General features: G+C 39.9%; 1 protein-coding gene across 2 annotated transcripts in view; it reads left to right on the top strand.

Moving 5' to 3' along the window:
• The window catches only part of MED14 (mediator complex subunit 14), a 62770-nt gene that overhangs the window by 47483 nt on the left and 2475 nt on the right, over positions 1 to 12812 (top strand). The window contains exons 23-30 of one of the 2 annotated variants that reach the window (XM_081124860.1): positions 514 to 625; positions 3509 to 3640; positions 5700 to 5882; positions 7064 to 7299; positions 9493 to 9672; positions 9764 to 9871; positions 11419 to 11544; positions 11954 to 12146. In XM_081124860.1, coding sequence (XP_080980986.1) covers positions 514 to 625; positions 3509 to 3640; positions 5700 to 5882; positions 7064 to 7299; positions 9493 to 9672; positions 9764 to 9871; positions 11419 to 11544; positions 11954 to 12146 — 1270 coding nt within the window. The remainder of the gene's footprint in view (positions 1 to 513; positions 626 to 3508; positions 3641 to 5699; positions 5883 to 7063; positions 7300 to 9492; positions 9673 to 9763; positions 9872 to 11418; positions 11545 to 11953; positions 12147 to 12812) is intronic. The other variant, XM_081124861.1, reaches the window with a different exon arrangement.

Consider the following 12812-nt stretch of genomic DNA (forward strand, 5'->3'; position numbering starts at 1 on the left):
TACGCGGTGGTTACATTTGTAAAAATTCGTCCGACTGTACATTTAAGATTTGTGTACTTTACTATATATGATTTGGACCTCAATTTTCAAAAAATATAGTAGAAAGGATTACATTGTCCTAGGACTTTCATTACTGGAGATGAAGGTAAAGGTAAGTAGAGTTCAGGTTGAACTACCATATTTCATTGACTCCAAAGCTCCACTAAATGAAGGATGCATTATTTTTTATATACTGCCAGAAATAACACTGCCAGTTAAACTATGACAGATAAAATGAGCGAAAATCATCTTGAGGGATATAAACAATGGTATTGCAAGGTCAGGAATGAGGATGTTGCTTTTTAAAAAAACATTTGAAAGTCAGGAAGTTTTTAAAAACCTGTGTTACTGATGTGTATTTTGCACATTTTCATGAAGTGTGTAAATGTTAGCACTGGAGCTATCGGGGAAAGCCATACGCTCACAGTATATGCAGTTGGCCATTTTACAGACATTTTAATTTCTTCTTTTCAGCCATTTCCAAAGCAGCCAGGATCATCAGGCGCTTATCCTCTTACTTCACCTCCTACATCTTATCATAGCACAGTTAGTCCATCTCCCTCTATGATGCACACACAGTCTCCAGGTAAGACACTACTTATTTTCTTGTCATGTTTACCTTTAAATCTAAAATACACACATGCGCACAGACACAAACACTGAAGCACTGCACATGCAGCCTTAGAGAGAGAACTACCTTTCTAGTCTGTGGCTAGATATTTGCCATTCATTCATTATGGCAGGGTTGTGAAATCTGTGTTCATGATTCCAGAGCACTTTAAAAGGTTTGATTAAATGGAGGTGGTGTCACTCAGAGCCAGACTCATGGCTCAGCTCCAAAAATGATAATCACATGATCTGTGTCAGAAGTCGACAAACTAAAGCCTGTGGGCCAAGTCCTGCTCATCACCTGTTTTTGTAAATAGTTTCGTTGGAACCCAGCACACCCATTTATCTAGTGTCTGTGGCTGCTTTCCCGCCATGACGACTAACCCCTTACAGAAAGTTTGCCCAGCCCTGTGGTGTATGTGAATGGTGTCTGCCCCTCACAGCTGGGGAGTGCACCACCTGCTTGTCCAAACAAAATGGTGCTGTTGGCGACCCCATGAAGGGCACTGTAAAATTGCTTGAGAATGCCAAAAAAATTTTTTTCATGTTTTTATTGATTTCAGAGAGAGGAAGGGAGAGAGTGAGAGTGAGAGAAACATCAATGATGAGAGAATCATTGATCGGCTGCCTCCTGCACACCCCACGCTGGGGATCGAGCCCGCAACCCGGGCATGTGCCCTGATTGGGAATGGAACTGTGACTTCCTTGTTCATAGGTCGACATTCAACCACTGAGCCACGCCGGGTGGGCCAAAATTTTACTTTTAACCGAACATTTCATTGGTATCGCTTAAGCACTTGCTCTGTGCCAAATGCTGCGTGGTGCTGAGGATTCATCCATGAGCCAGATACCAGCTCTGCTCTCGAGCTTATCATCTAGCAAGGAAGACAGGTGTCAGATTTCTTGAGTAGATGATCCCCTACCTGCTCATCAGATGGCTGGACCATAGATGAAGACTTGGAAGTTGTTGTCATATCATTGAAGGTCGTTGAAGCCCAAGTGGGTGGGTGAGCTTAGCCCTTGAGGAGCAGCCAGGGAACAAGGAAGAAAACAGGAAACACAAGGGCATAGAACCCAAGGGGAGTGTTTTTCTAGTATACAGTTGAGACTGGTTTTGTATAGAAGGTAGGAAAAATAATTATTTTGAAATGATAGTAGCAGACAGGTATATATTGTGCTTACTCTCTGCCGAGCCCCATTCTAAGCACTTTACCTGGGTAATCCCCACAGCAAACCCATTGCATAGGTCCTGTTATTATTCGTATTTTATACAGGAAAGCTGAGGTGTGGAGAAGTTAAGTCACTTGTCTAGGTCACACAGCTAAATAAATAAAATAACACTTAAAGGTTAATCAAGTTGATGAACATATTTATTGAATGTAAGGCATTGCATTATGTATTGTAGAATATGAAAAGGTGAAATTCTCTTACATAGAGGTAGAGAATTTGAAACTTGATGATATTGAGAATAGTTATGGTAATGTTGCAAGTATTTTAAAGTAGCATTTATTCATAGTTTTGGTAGCCATAGTTCCCCTTTCATAATTCTAAGTTAAAACTAGTCCTGTGCTAAATGCCATCTTTAAGCTCATGTCTCCTGGTTTTTTATATCTCCTCTCTAGGCCTCTCCCTGAACTCAAGTCCTGTATTTTCCAGCTGTCTATTCAACATTTCCATTTAGCTGTCTAGTCGACATCTGAAACTCACTGTGGACGAAACTAAACTCCTAACCAACCCAGCCCCAAATTGCTCCTTCCATAAGCACCTCATCTCAGTAAATGGCAGCCCTTTCCTTCCTGCTACTTGGGCCAAAGCTTTTAACGAGTCATGTTGGATTCCTTTTTCTCTCACACCCACATGCAGTCAGTTATCAAATACTGCCAGCTCTATCTTTAGAATTTATCCAGGATCTAACCACTTTTCTCCATCTCAGCCTGTGCCCTTGCCCAAGTCACTAACTGTCTCTTACTGGATGATTACAGTTACTGATTTCCCTGTCCCTGTCCCTGTCCCTGCCCTATAGTCTGTTTTTCACACAGCAGCTAGAGTGCTCCTTTTGGAACAGAAGTTAGTTCGTGACTCCCCTGCTGCAAACTCTGCCGTGGCTTCCCATTTCATTCAGGGTAAACCCAAGTCCTTTGAGTGGCTTACAAGTCCCTGTGTGATTTAGGACCATGCCCACCTCTCTGACCTCGTATCCCTTCATTCCCCCTTTGCTCACGCTGTTCCAGCCACTCGGGCCTCTTCACTGTTATTTATAACTGCGGCTACCTTTGGGTCCTTTGCACTAGCTCTTCTGTTTGCCTGGAATATCTTATCCCCTGGATATCCTCATGCCTTTTCCTTCACTTTGTTTCTCAGCTCATGAGGTCTTCTCTGATTGATTTATATACGGAACAGCACCTACCTCCACCACTGCACAATATCGTCCCCTTACCTTGCCCTGTTTTTCTCCATACCACTTATCACTACCTGACATATATATTTGTTAGTCTTTCACATTCTACTAGAGTATATGTTCCATGAGGACAGGAATTTTTATCTCTTGTTAACTGTTAATCCCCAGTGCCTACCACACACAGTGCTTGGCATGAAGTTGACATTCCTGCCTAGTTCTTGAATGAGTGAATAAAAAATACACTGGATATTTTTAAAAAAGATTAGCCAATATAAGAACTAGAATTTGGGCCCCGTGGAATTGACCTCTCTCTTTTTCAATAATAAAATTGTTCTAGTTTTCCTTTGTGCTACTTATGGGAGCTTTACTACTTGTTTAGTCTGTAGAATCTTAACTTGGGGTCCTTGAACAGGACATAATATGTGTCCTGCAAGATCATCTATAATTATTTTCATTTATTAGGAAATCTGCATGCTGCCAGCTCCCCCAGTGGGGCTTTGAGAGCCCCATCACCAGCGTCATTTGTTCCAACTCCTCCCCCATCCTCGCATGGACTCTCAATAGGACCAGGGGCCAGTTTTGCTAGTCCACATGGTGAGTCCGTACATGGAAATTGCTGTAGCATAGAGTTTGACATAAAAGTAGTTTTTGTTAAATAAATTATTTTCTTATTTCAAAATTAGCACTTGTTTATTGGGGAAATAGCAAAAGAAAATAAATTTTTCCTAATCACACCATACAGGGATCTACCAGTTTTGTCTACTTTGGACTCTCTCCCTTTCCCTCTCCCTCGCTCTTCCTGTCACACACCTCTGCTTGCCCACCTGCTCTAGCCTCTCGCTCGCTCTTGCTCTCTACCCATCTTGTCTCCTACCTCAAACATGCCCCCCTCCCCCAAATTGGGACCCTACCCTATGTGTTATTTTGAGGCTTGAATTTTTTTACTCTTTAACTCAAAAATTCTATTACAGATTGGTTCAAATAGATAAAGAAAGAAGAATTAGCCAGTGAAGTGTTTCCTTTCTGTTTCATGAGTCACCTAGTTCCTCCTCCTAGAAGCATTTAGTTAGTGTCATTAATTTCTTATTGTTCTTGCATAGATGTTTTATGCATAAATAAGTAAATACATGGAAGTGTTCTTTGCCCCTCTCTTTTATACACATGGCAGACAGCATATTGCGCATGGTGTTCAGTTTCATATATCATGAATACCATGCTAAATCAGAACATAATGAGTTTCCTCACATTTTTACAGCTATGGAGCATCTGTGATTTTTATAAAATATGTTTTTATTGATTTCAGAGAGAGGAAGGGAGAAAGAGACAGCAATGATGAGAGAGTCATTGATTGGCTGCCTCCTACATGCCCCCTACTGGGGATGGAGCCCGCAAGCTGGGCATGTGCCCTGGCTGGGATTCAAACCGTTACCTCCTGGTTCATGGGTTGATGCTCAGCCACTGAGCCACACTGGCCAGGCACATCTGTGATTTTTCACTCTTTACTATTAATATTTGCAGAAACATTTCTGACAGCAAAAACTCTACATCATCATACTAAGTGGCTTCATAGTATTCCCTTATCTCGGCATACCATAATTTATTCTGCTATTATGATATATTTAGAATGTTTCCATTTTTTCACAACTAAAAATGGTGTGATCTCTGCTCACATGATTATTTCCTTAGGTAAGTTCCTAGAAGTGGAATTGCTGCCTCAAAGGGTTGAGAAATTCCAAAACTTTTGAAACATATTACAGATTGCTCACCTGAAAGCCTGTACCAATTTCCTCTAGTATCATACTAGAATGTCTGTTTTCCTCCATCATTGCCAACATGGAGTATTATGATTTTTTTAAAAACCTTGATTATTTTGATAGGTAAAAAATGGTACCTTATTGCTTAATGTATGTTTCTTTGATTATTAGTGAAGTTCATTGGTCTCTGATGTTATTTTATGTGTGCCAGTTTATACCTTTTCCTATGTTCTTGTGTTGTTGGTTTTTGTTTTATCAATATGTAAGACTTCTAAGTAAGGATCATTTACCCTCTGATATATGGTAGAAGTATTTTTTCAGTTTGTCATTTGATTATAAAGGGGTGTAAATGTTAAAGGTATCTACAGGGTGAAATTTAAACACCAAATTGTTCAGGAAGTCGCTGCTTTCAAAACCCGATTCTTTGGTTCATTTCTTAATCAATGTAGCCTTTACTAAATAAAGAAAATGGAAAATTTCCCTTTCCTCAGCCTCCTCTGAGTAGAATGAAAACATAATTTGTCAGGATTAGTTTAAAATATATAAGATTTCTTTCCTTAACAGAGCTTTGAGATTTTTTTTGCTTAATATTTTCAAACATATAGTAGATTGTTATGTGGTATAAATTGTTACATATTACACATCTTGAAGCTTGTGTGAAGGTAAATTTTATTCTTTCTCAGTCTTTGTATCTAATTTTTATATCATGTTAAAAAGTACATAAACTACACAAAATATTCAGGTGTGCCATGTTAAGAAGCATCATGCTTCAGTGAAATATCTTACTGAAAGGAAAAATAACATTTTCACACTGTAAGGTGTAAGCATGTAAATGCTGTCAAATACTTTTCAGTTTTCAAAATACAAACTTTGAATACCATTTATTTACTTGTTTACAGGAACTCTGGACCCCAGTTCTCCATACACTATGGTGTCACCAAGTGGACGAGCAGGGAACTGGCCAGGGTCTCCTCAAGTGTCTGGCCCCTCACCAGCAACACGGTTACCTGGAATGTCACCAGCCAACCCATCACTACATTCTCCAGTTCCAGATGCTTCTCATTCCCCTAGAGCTGGAACAAGTGAGTGAAATCAACATTTTTATGTTTGCTTTTAGTATAACCAACAAATGGCCTATTTTATTCCATCCTCACATTTGAAGATCATGACCTACTTGTTGAATGGGGATAATTAATAACTTTAACTTTTACCCATTTAGTAAATCGTTGGTAATAATAGTTAATTATCAAAGTCAGGCATAATGTAAGAAAGAGAAATGTCTCTTCCAGAAGTTGTTTTGAGGCAAGACCCAGTGCCTCTGTTGTGACTACTACCTTAGTTTTGATACTAGACCTTAAAAGATACCTAAAGTTATCTGACAAGGTTATGCATTTTAACACAGAAGAGAAGACGTGTACAGATATGTTAGTTAGCTTTTGCTATGTGACTTTTTAAAAAATATGTTTTTATTGATTTTAGAGAGAGAGGAAGTGAAAGGGAGAGAGAGGTAGAAACATTGAGAAACATCAACATTGATTGGCTGCCTCCTGCACACCCCCTGCTGTGGATCAAGCCCGAAACCTGAGCATGTGCCCTGACTGGGAATCGAACTATCTTGGTGTATGGGTCGACACTCAGCCACTGGACCCCACCAGCCAGACTGCTACATGACTTTTAGTGGCTTAAGCAACAGTCATATGTTTGTTCACCATTCGGCAGTTTGGCAGTTTGGGCTGAGGCCAGCTGGATGATTTTTCCAGGTTCTGCTGGGCTCACTCATGCTTCTGTGGTCAGCTCCTGGGTTGGCTGGGGCCTAGCCAACCTAAGGTGACCCCATCGGGCATGGCTTCTCTCTGCTCCATGTGGTCTCATACTTGATCATGGGCTTGTTCACCTGGTGGCTGGACAGGGAGCTTCAAGAGAGCGAATGAAAGCCTAGGCTTGCAGCTGGCACTGCATTGCTTATACTGCATTCTGTCAGCCACAGCACATCACAAAGTCAACCCAGAACCCAGGTAGAGAAATAGACTCCACTCCTTCTTGAAGGGATTGCTGAAAAATCTCATTGCAAGGGACCTTGCCACAGGGACAACTGTGGCCATTTTTGCTAACAGGAAGCTAATATATGATTGTTACACTACAAGGAGTAACTAAAACAGTAAAGATTGTTATAGAATATCAAAGATTTATCCTAAAAACAAAGCAGGGAACAGTGAGATAATATGTATTTATAAATGAAATGACATGTTTTCCTTCCCGAAAGGTTCTCAAACGATGCCAACAAACATGCCCCCACCTCGTAAACTACCTCAGCGCTCCTGGGCAGCCTCCATACCCACCATCCTCACTCACAGTGCCTTGAACATTTTACTGCTGCCCTCTCCAACACCAGGCCTCGTGCCTGGCCTGGCAGGTAGTTACCTTTGTTCTCCGCTTGAAAGATTCCTTGGATCGGTCATCATGAGAAGACACCTTCAAAGAATTATTCAACAGGAAACGGTATGGTTACCTAGTGAACTAACTCATAAGTGGTGATGGTCAAAGGCAGATGCTCAGTTGCCCCTCAGAATAGAATCTGAACTAAAGTGATATTCCCTCACCTCCCTTAACTAGCTTGTTAGAATTAATTACTCTCTGCATCTGGCCCTGGCATTACAAATGGACTCCACTGTTTTCTTTTCCATTCTTGCATTAACATATTCCTTCATTTTATAATTTGCCATGCTGTGGCTGACGTGGACCTGGAGATAGGTCTGCTCATTACTGTAGGACACGTGCACCCAGCATCTATCTGGCTTTGCAGAGGATAGCATATGAGTAGCTACTTGTCCTCTAGAATGCTTTTACAGGCAGGCAGACTTGGAATCTGAGTCTCCATTGAAATAAAATTATTTATGATCACAAGGATGAAAGCTGCTTTTTAAGTACATGAGCGATTGAATTAAAACCCTGTCAGAAAAGGACTTCTATCCTGTGCTGGTACCTTTAGGAGATAGTTCAGAGTTGAGAGCACCCTTTCTAGAGTCCAGCTGCCTGGATTTGTAGCCAGGCCATCCCACCTGCTAGTAAGAGCTCTGCCATTTGTTCACCTTTCTGGTAATAGTAGGTAGTAGTATCTACCTAACTCATAACAGTTGTAGAAATCTGAGGTGTTTCATATAAAGCTCATAGCATAATGTCTTGGTATTCAGTACGTGTTAGTTACTTATAATTATTATTGTTGATGTACATATGTGTTAATGAGGTGGTGGTTAGAATGGTGAATATTGAAAATATATGCTCCTTGGATGGCACCAAGCTGTTTGCAGCCTTTATATTCAGATTTGAAAAAAAATAAAAGTTTTAACATAAATTGAATAAATTAGCATATAAATTGGTATTCATCAGACCTGTGATCTCAGCTCACCTCTGCCATTTATTTATTTATTTTTAATATATTAAAAAAACTTTTTTTTTTTTTAATATGTCTTTATTGATTTCAGGGAGAGGGAGAGAGATAGAAACATCAATAATGAGAGAGTCATTGGGGATCAAGCCCTCAACCCAGATATGTGCCCTGACCGGGAATCAAACTGTGGTCTTCTGGACCTTAGGTCGATGGTTCAACTGCTGAGCCACACTGGCTGGGCTCATCTCTGCCATTTAAAAGCCTTGTTAGTGTTCAGCTCTTTAAAACTCATTTTGCTCATCTGTGTAATCAACATATTAGGCTACAGCAGAGGTCAGTAAACTATGGGTCTGGAGGCAAGTTCTGCCCACCACCTGTTTTTGTAAATAAAGTTTCTTTGGAACATAGCCACACCCACTCAATACGTGTTGTCTGTGTCTGCTTTCAGCTATAGTGACATCATTAGTGGTTGTAGCAGAGACCATATAGCCTAAAATATTTATTAGCCCCTAGGCTAGCAGAAAGTCCCAATCTGGATCTTTTTTTCTTCTTCTTTTTTTCCTAATGTGCTAGTTTTTTAAAACTTACTGTGGAAAATTTTAAGCATATACACAAAAGTAGAGAGAATTGGATAATGAACCTCTCTTTTCTCATCACTCACCTTCAACAGTGAATTCATACCAATATTATTTCATTTATAGTTCCCCCCAGATTGTTTGACAGCAAATTCCAGACATCATTTCATCCATAAATACAATTTCTTTATTATCAAATAAGGTTGGTGTCCAGATTTCCTAAGCTATCACCGTTTTTACAGTTTGAATCAGAACCCAGTAGTTTTTAAGTACCTTTCAAACTATAGTTCCCCCTCCATTTCTTCTTACATAATTTATTTGTTGAAGAGACCATATCATTTGTCCTATAGAGTTTCTCAGTCTGGATTTTGCTGATTGCATCACTTTAGAATCATTTAATGTGTTCTTTTGACCCTTATAGATCTATAATATGGATCAATCCTGTGGATCTATCTAACTACTGAATTTAGCCTCAAGTTGATTGTTGTTTTGCAAGAATATTTCATAGGCAGTGTTACATTCTTCCATTAAGAGACATGTAATGCCTGATTGCCTCTCTCTGGTGGTGGTAGCAGTTTTGGTGCTCAGTGCCCAGATACCTTTGTTGTGGAATAGGTATCAACTGAGTTGTTTTCCTTTTGAAACAGTTCTCTAGGTAACTGTTTCATTTTCTCTTTGTCTTACATATTGTCTTACATGCTAATTTCATGCATCCTTCTTGTTTTGCAGCTACAATTGATAAATTCCAATGAACCTGGGGTGATCATGTTTAAGACGGATGCGCTGAAATGCAGAGTAGCCCTTAGTCCCAAAACCAACCAAACACTTCAGCTAAAAGTGACACCTGAGAATGCAGGACAGTGGAAACCTGATGAACTTCAAGTTTTGGAGAAATTCTTTGAAACAAGAGTATGTTTATTAATGCATACTTTTTATATAATCAGTGAAACAGAAGAGTCAAGGTGGAATGAAAAGTAACTTGCTTTATTTATCCCTATAGGTTGCGGGACCGCCATTTAAAGCCAATACATTAATAGCCTTCACCAAGCTATTAGGAGCTCCTACACACATCCTCAGGGACTGTGTGCATATTATGAAGCTAGAGCTGGTAAGTTACAGAGAAACACAAACTTTTATAGCGAGGTCTGTTTGAGGAGGTTGGAGTTGGTGGGAACAGTGTTTATTGGTTTTTCCCTATTTAGGTACTTCTATTTTTCTCTTAAATTCTCCTTAATTTCTCACTTAAATTTTATATGTTTTGAATAGGCAACACATCCTCTTGTGTGTTTTGAATTTAGAACAAGATGATACAGTGGGAAACTTCCCATCCATCCCTGTCCAGCCATCTATTCCCCCTCCTCACAGGCAACCCGAGTTACCAGTGGCTTACCTCTTATAAAAGCAAATATATATATATTTTAATATATCTTCATTGATTTCAGAGAGAGGAAGGGAGAGGGGGAGAGAGAAATAGAAACATCAATGATGAGAGCGTCATTGATTGGCTGCCTCCTGCACGCCCCCAACTGAGGATCAAGCCTGCAACCTGGGCATGTGCCCTGACCGGGACTCGAGCCGCGATCTCCTGGATCATAGATTAATAAAAGCAAATGTATTTAATACACTCTTCCTATTCCCAGATAATGAAATACGCCCCCCCTCTCCCCCCCGTGGTTTCTTCTAATACTGAATGGATTCATTTTTTAAATTACTTCAATTTTGGATCCATTTTTAATATGTCATATGTGAGGTATGGATCCAGCTTTTTCAGATGCCCCTAATTGCGTTGATACCATTTATCAATAAATCTATCTTCTCTGGGAGATATTTAATTCCTCTTCTTTTTTATGAAAGTATACAATTATATAGATGGAATCCAGGTGGCAGCTGATTATATTTTTCCAATTTTACAATAGTCCTTTCATTTTAATGTTTCTAGTATTGCTTTGGGTAATTCCAGATACTTCACTTCTTTTTTCAGTTGATATTTTAGTATTGTGACAGCATGGCTTCTGCTCTGATAGGCTACAGGAAACATTATGTCAGAAAGATATCCACTGAGTTTTTTGAAGGAGTAAATATTTATGTGGCTAAAAAAGCATCAGTGGATATAATTTAAAATTATTAACACGGTTTGACTACTTTGTTTTAGGGAAGGAATTGGAACTGAGAGTGGGAAGTCTAGATTGGCACCAGTTAAGAAGGGCCTTGAATGCCAGGTGTTGATCCTTGGAAGGGTTGGAGGACAATGTGTCACTGCATGTCATTGAACATTTGCGAGCTAGAATAGAGCCACCCTCTAGAACATTTGGCAATGGTATAAGGATGGACTGGGGGAGGTGGCCACTGGAAGGGACCATTAGGGGACCATGGGAGAACTAACGAAGCCCTGAGCTCAGTGGCATCAGTGAAAATAGAGAGAAGGGAACAGATGTCAGAGACACTGAGGAAGCAGAATTCATAGGAATTAACGAAGTGAGAGGGAGAAGGGGGGAAGTATCACATAAATCCATAGCTGACTTTTCAATTAGTAACTTTACATGTATATATAAATAAAACATGCAGGTTATCAACTTGATGTTCTGTGTAACTTTTCAGACTCCTAATGTTCATATGACTTTATCTAGGTTTTTGGTTTTTTTTCTCTCAAAACAGTTTCCTGACCAGGCAACACAGCTAAAATGGAATGTTCAGTTTTGCCTGACGATCCCTCCCAGCGCACCGCCCATTGCACCTCCTGGGACTCCTGCTGTGGTGCTGAAATCCAAAATGCTATTTTTTGTAAGTACCACCTGGCGTGTATGTGTGTGTGTGTGTGTGTGTGTGTGTGTGTGTGTGTGTGTGTGTGTGTGCAGAGCTTCTGAAGAAATCTATGTGAGGGTAATGCAGCAACTTCTGGATAATTGCAAAAATTATCTGTTGCTGCCAAATACAGGTCCAGATTCCTTTTCAGTTTAGGCTTCATGTAATCCTGGTTCCTTTAGTAATAGCAGGAAGTTATTGAACTAAGTAATTGTGTGACGGTTGCGTGTTAATCATAATATTCAGTTGTTTGTCACTTGTCATATTTAATTTTCTTTTGCTTGACGCATCTTAATCTGATAGTAAATGATAGTACCTTTGATAAATTTGTCAAATGTTTTGTTTTCTTACTATGTTTTTGTTTTCTGTGTGTGTTTTGTATCTACAGCTTCAACTAACTCAGAAAACATCAGTCCCTCCCCAAGAACCTGTTAGTATTATAGTTCCAATCATTTATGACATGGCTTCAGGTACAACCCAGCAGGCAGACATTCCCAGACAGCAGAACTCTTCTGTTGCTGCTCCCATGATGGTCAGCAACATTCTGAAGAGGTTTGCAGAGATGAACCCACCACGACAAGGTACATGACCAGTAGATGCTATTTTATTGCATATGTGTTTTAAGAGTTCTTTTGAGAGATTCCCCCTTCTCCCTGCTGCTCCCTCCTTACCCACCTCACCCCCAGTCCTAGTACTAGAGCTCTGGTTGCTGTGGCCCTCTTAATGTCTGCCTGTCGCTTTCTTCCTTTCTCACTGGCTCTTCGTTTTTGTCCATGTCTCTGCTGCCTGAACTTTATTTTTGTTAGTGATTTACTATTGGGACTGACCCAGTTGCTAATGCCAGAAGCTTGTATTTATAGCACACATTGCCACAAAGCCCTAGGTTAGGATGATAGAATTTTCCATGGATGTGAATTCCTGCCCTACCATCGATACCTGCCACTCTGTACATCACCAAGTTAAAATGCATGTTAGTTTATCATATTTCATGGTTCAGTCATGAAGAGAATAATATCATTCAAAGTTCTGTATCTTCTAAATGTTTTGTGAAGAATAAAAGCTGATACAAATGGCATCGCTGCTTTTTGGGCTCCTTATATAAGTTCAGGCGGGTGCAAGTGAACCTTTTCACCATGTGCACAACGAAGCTCTCAGACTGAGCGTTTTCAAGGAAACCAGAATGTTTCTGGCAAGATAAACAAGGTCTGTTCAATACTGTTATAGCCTATGCTTAACACATAACTCCT

The sequence above is a fragment of the Miniopterus schreibersii genome, assembly GCF_964146895.1.
Source record: "Miniopterus schreibersii genome assembly, chromosome: X".
Taxonomy (NCBI): Eukaryota; Metazoa; Chordata; class Mammalia; order Chiroptera; family Miniopteridae; genus Miniopterus; species Miniopterus schreibersii.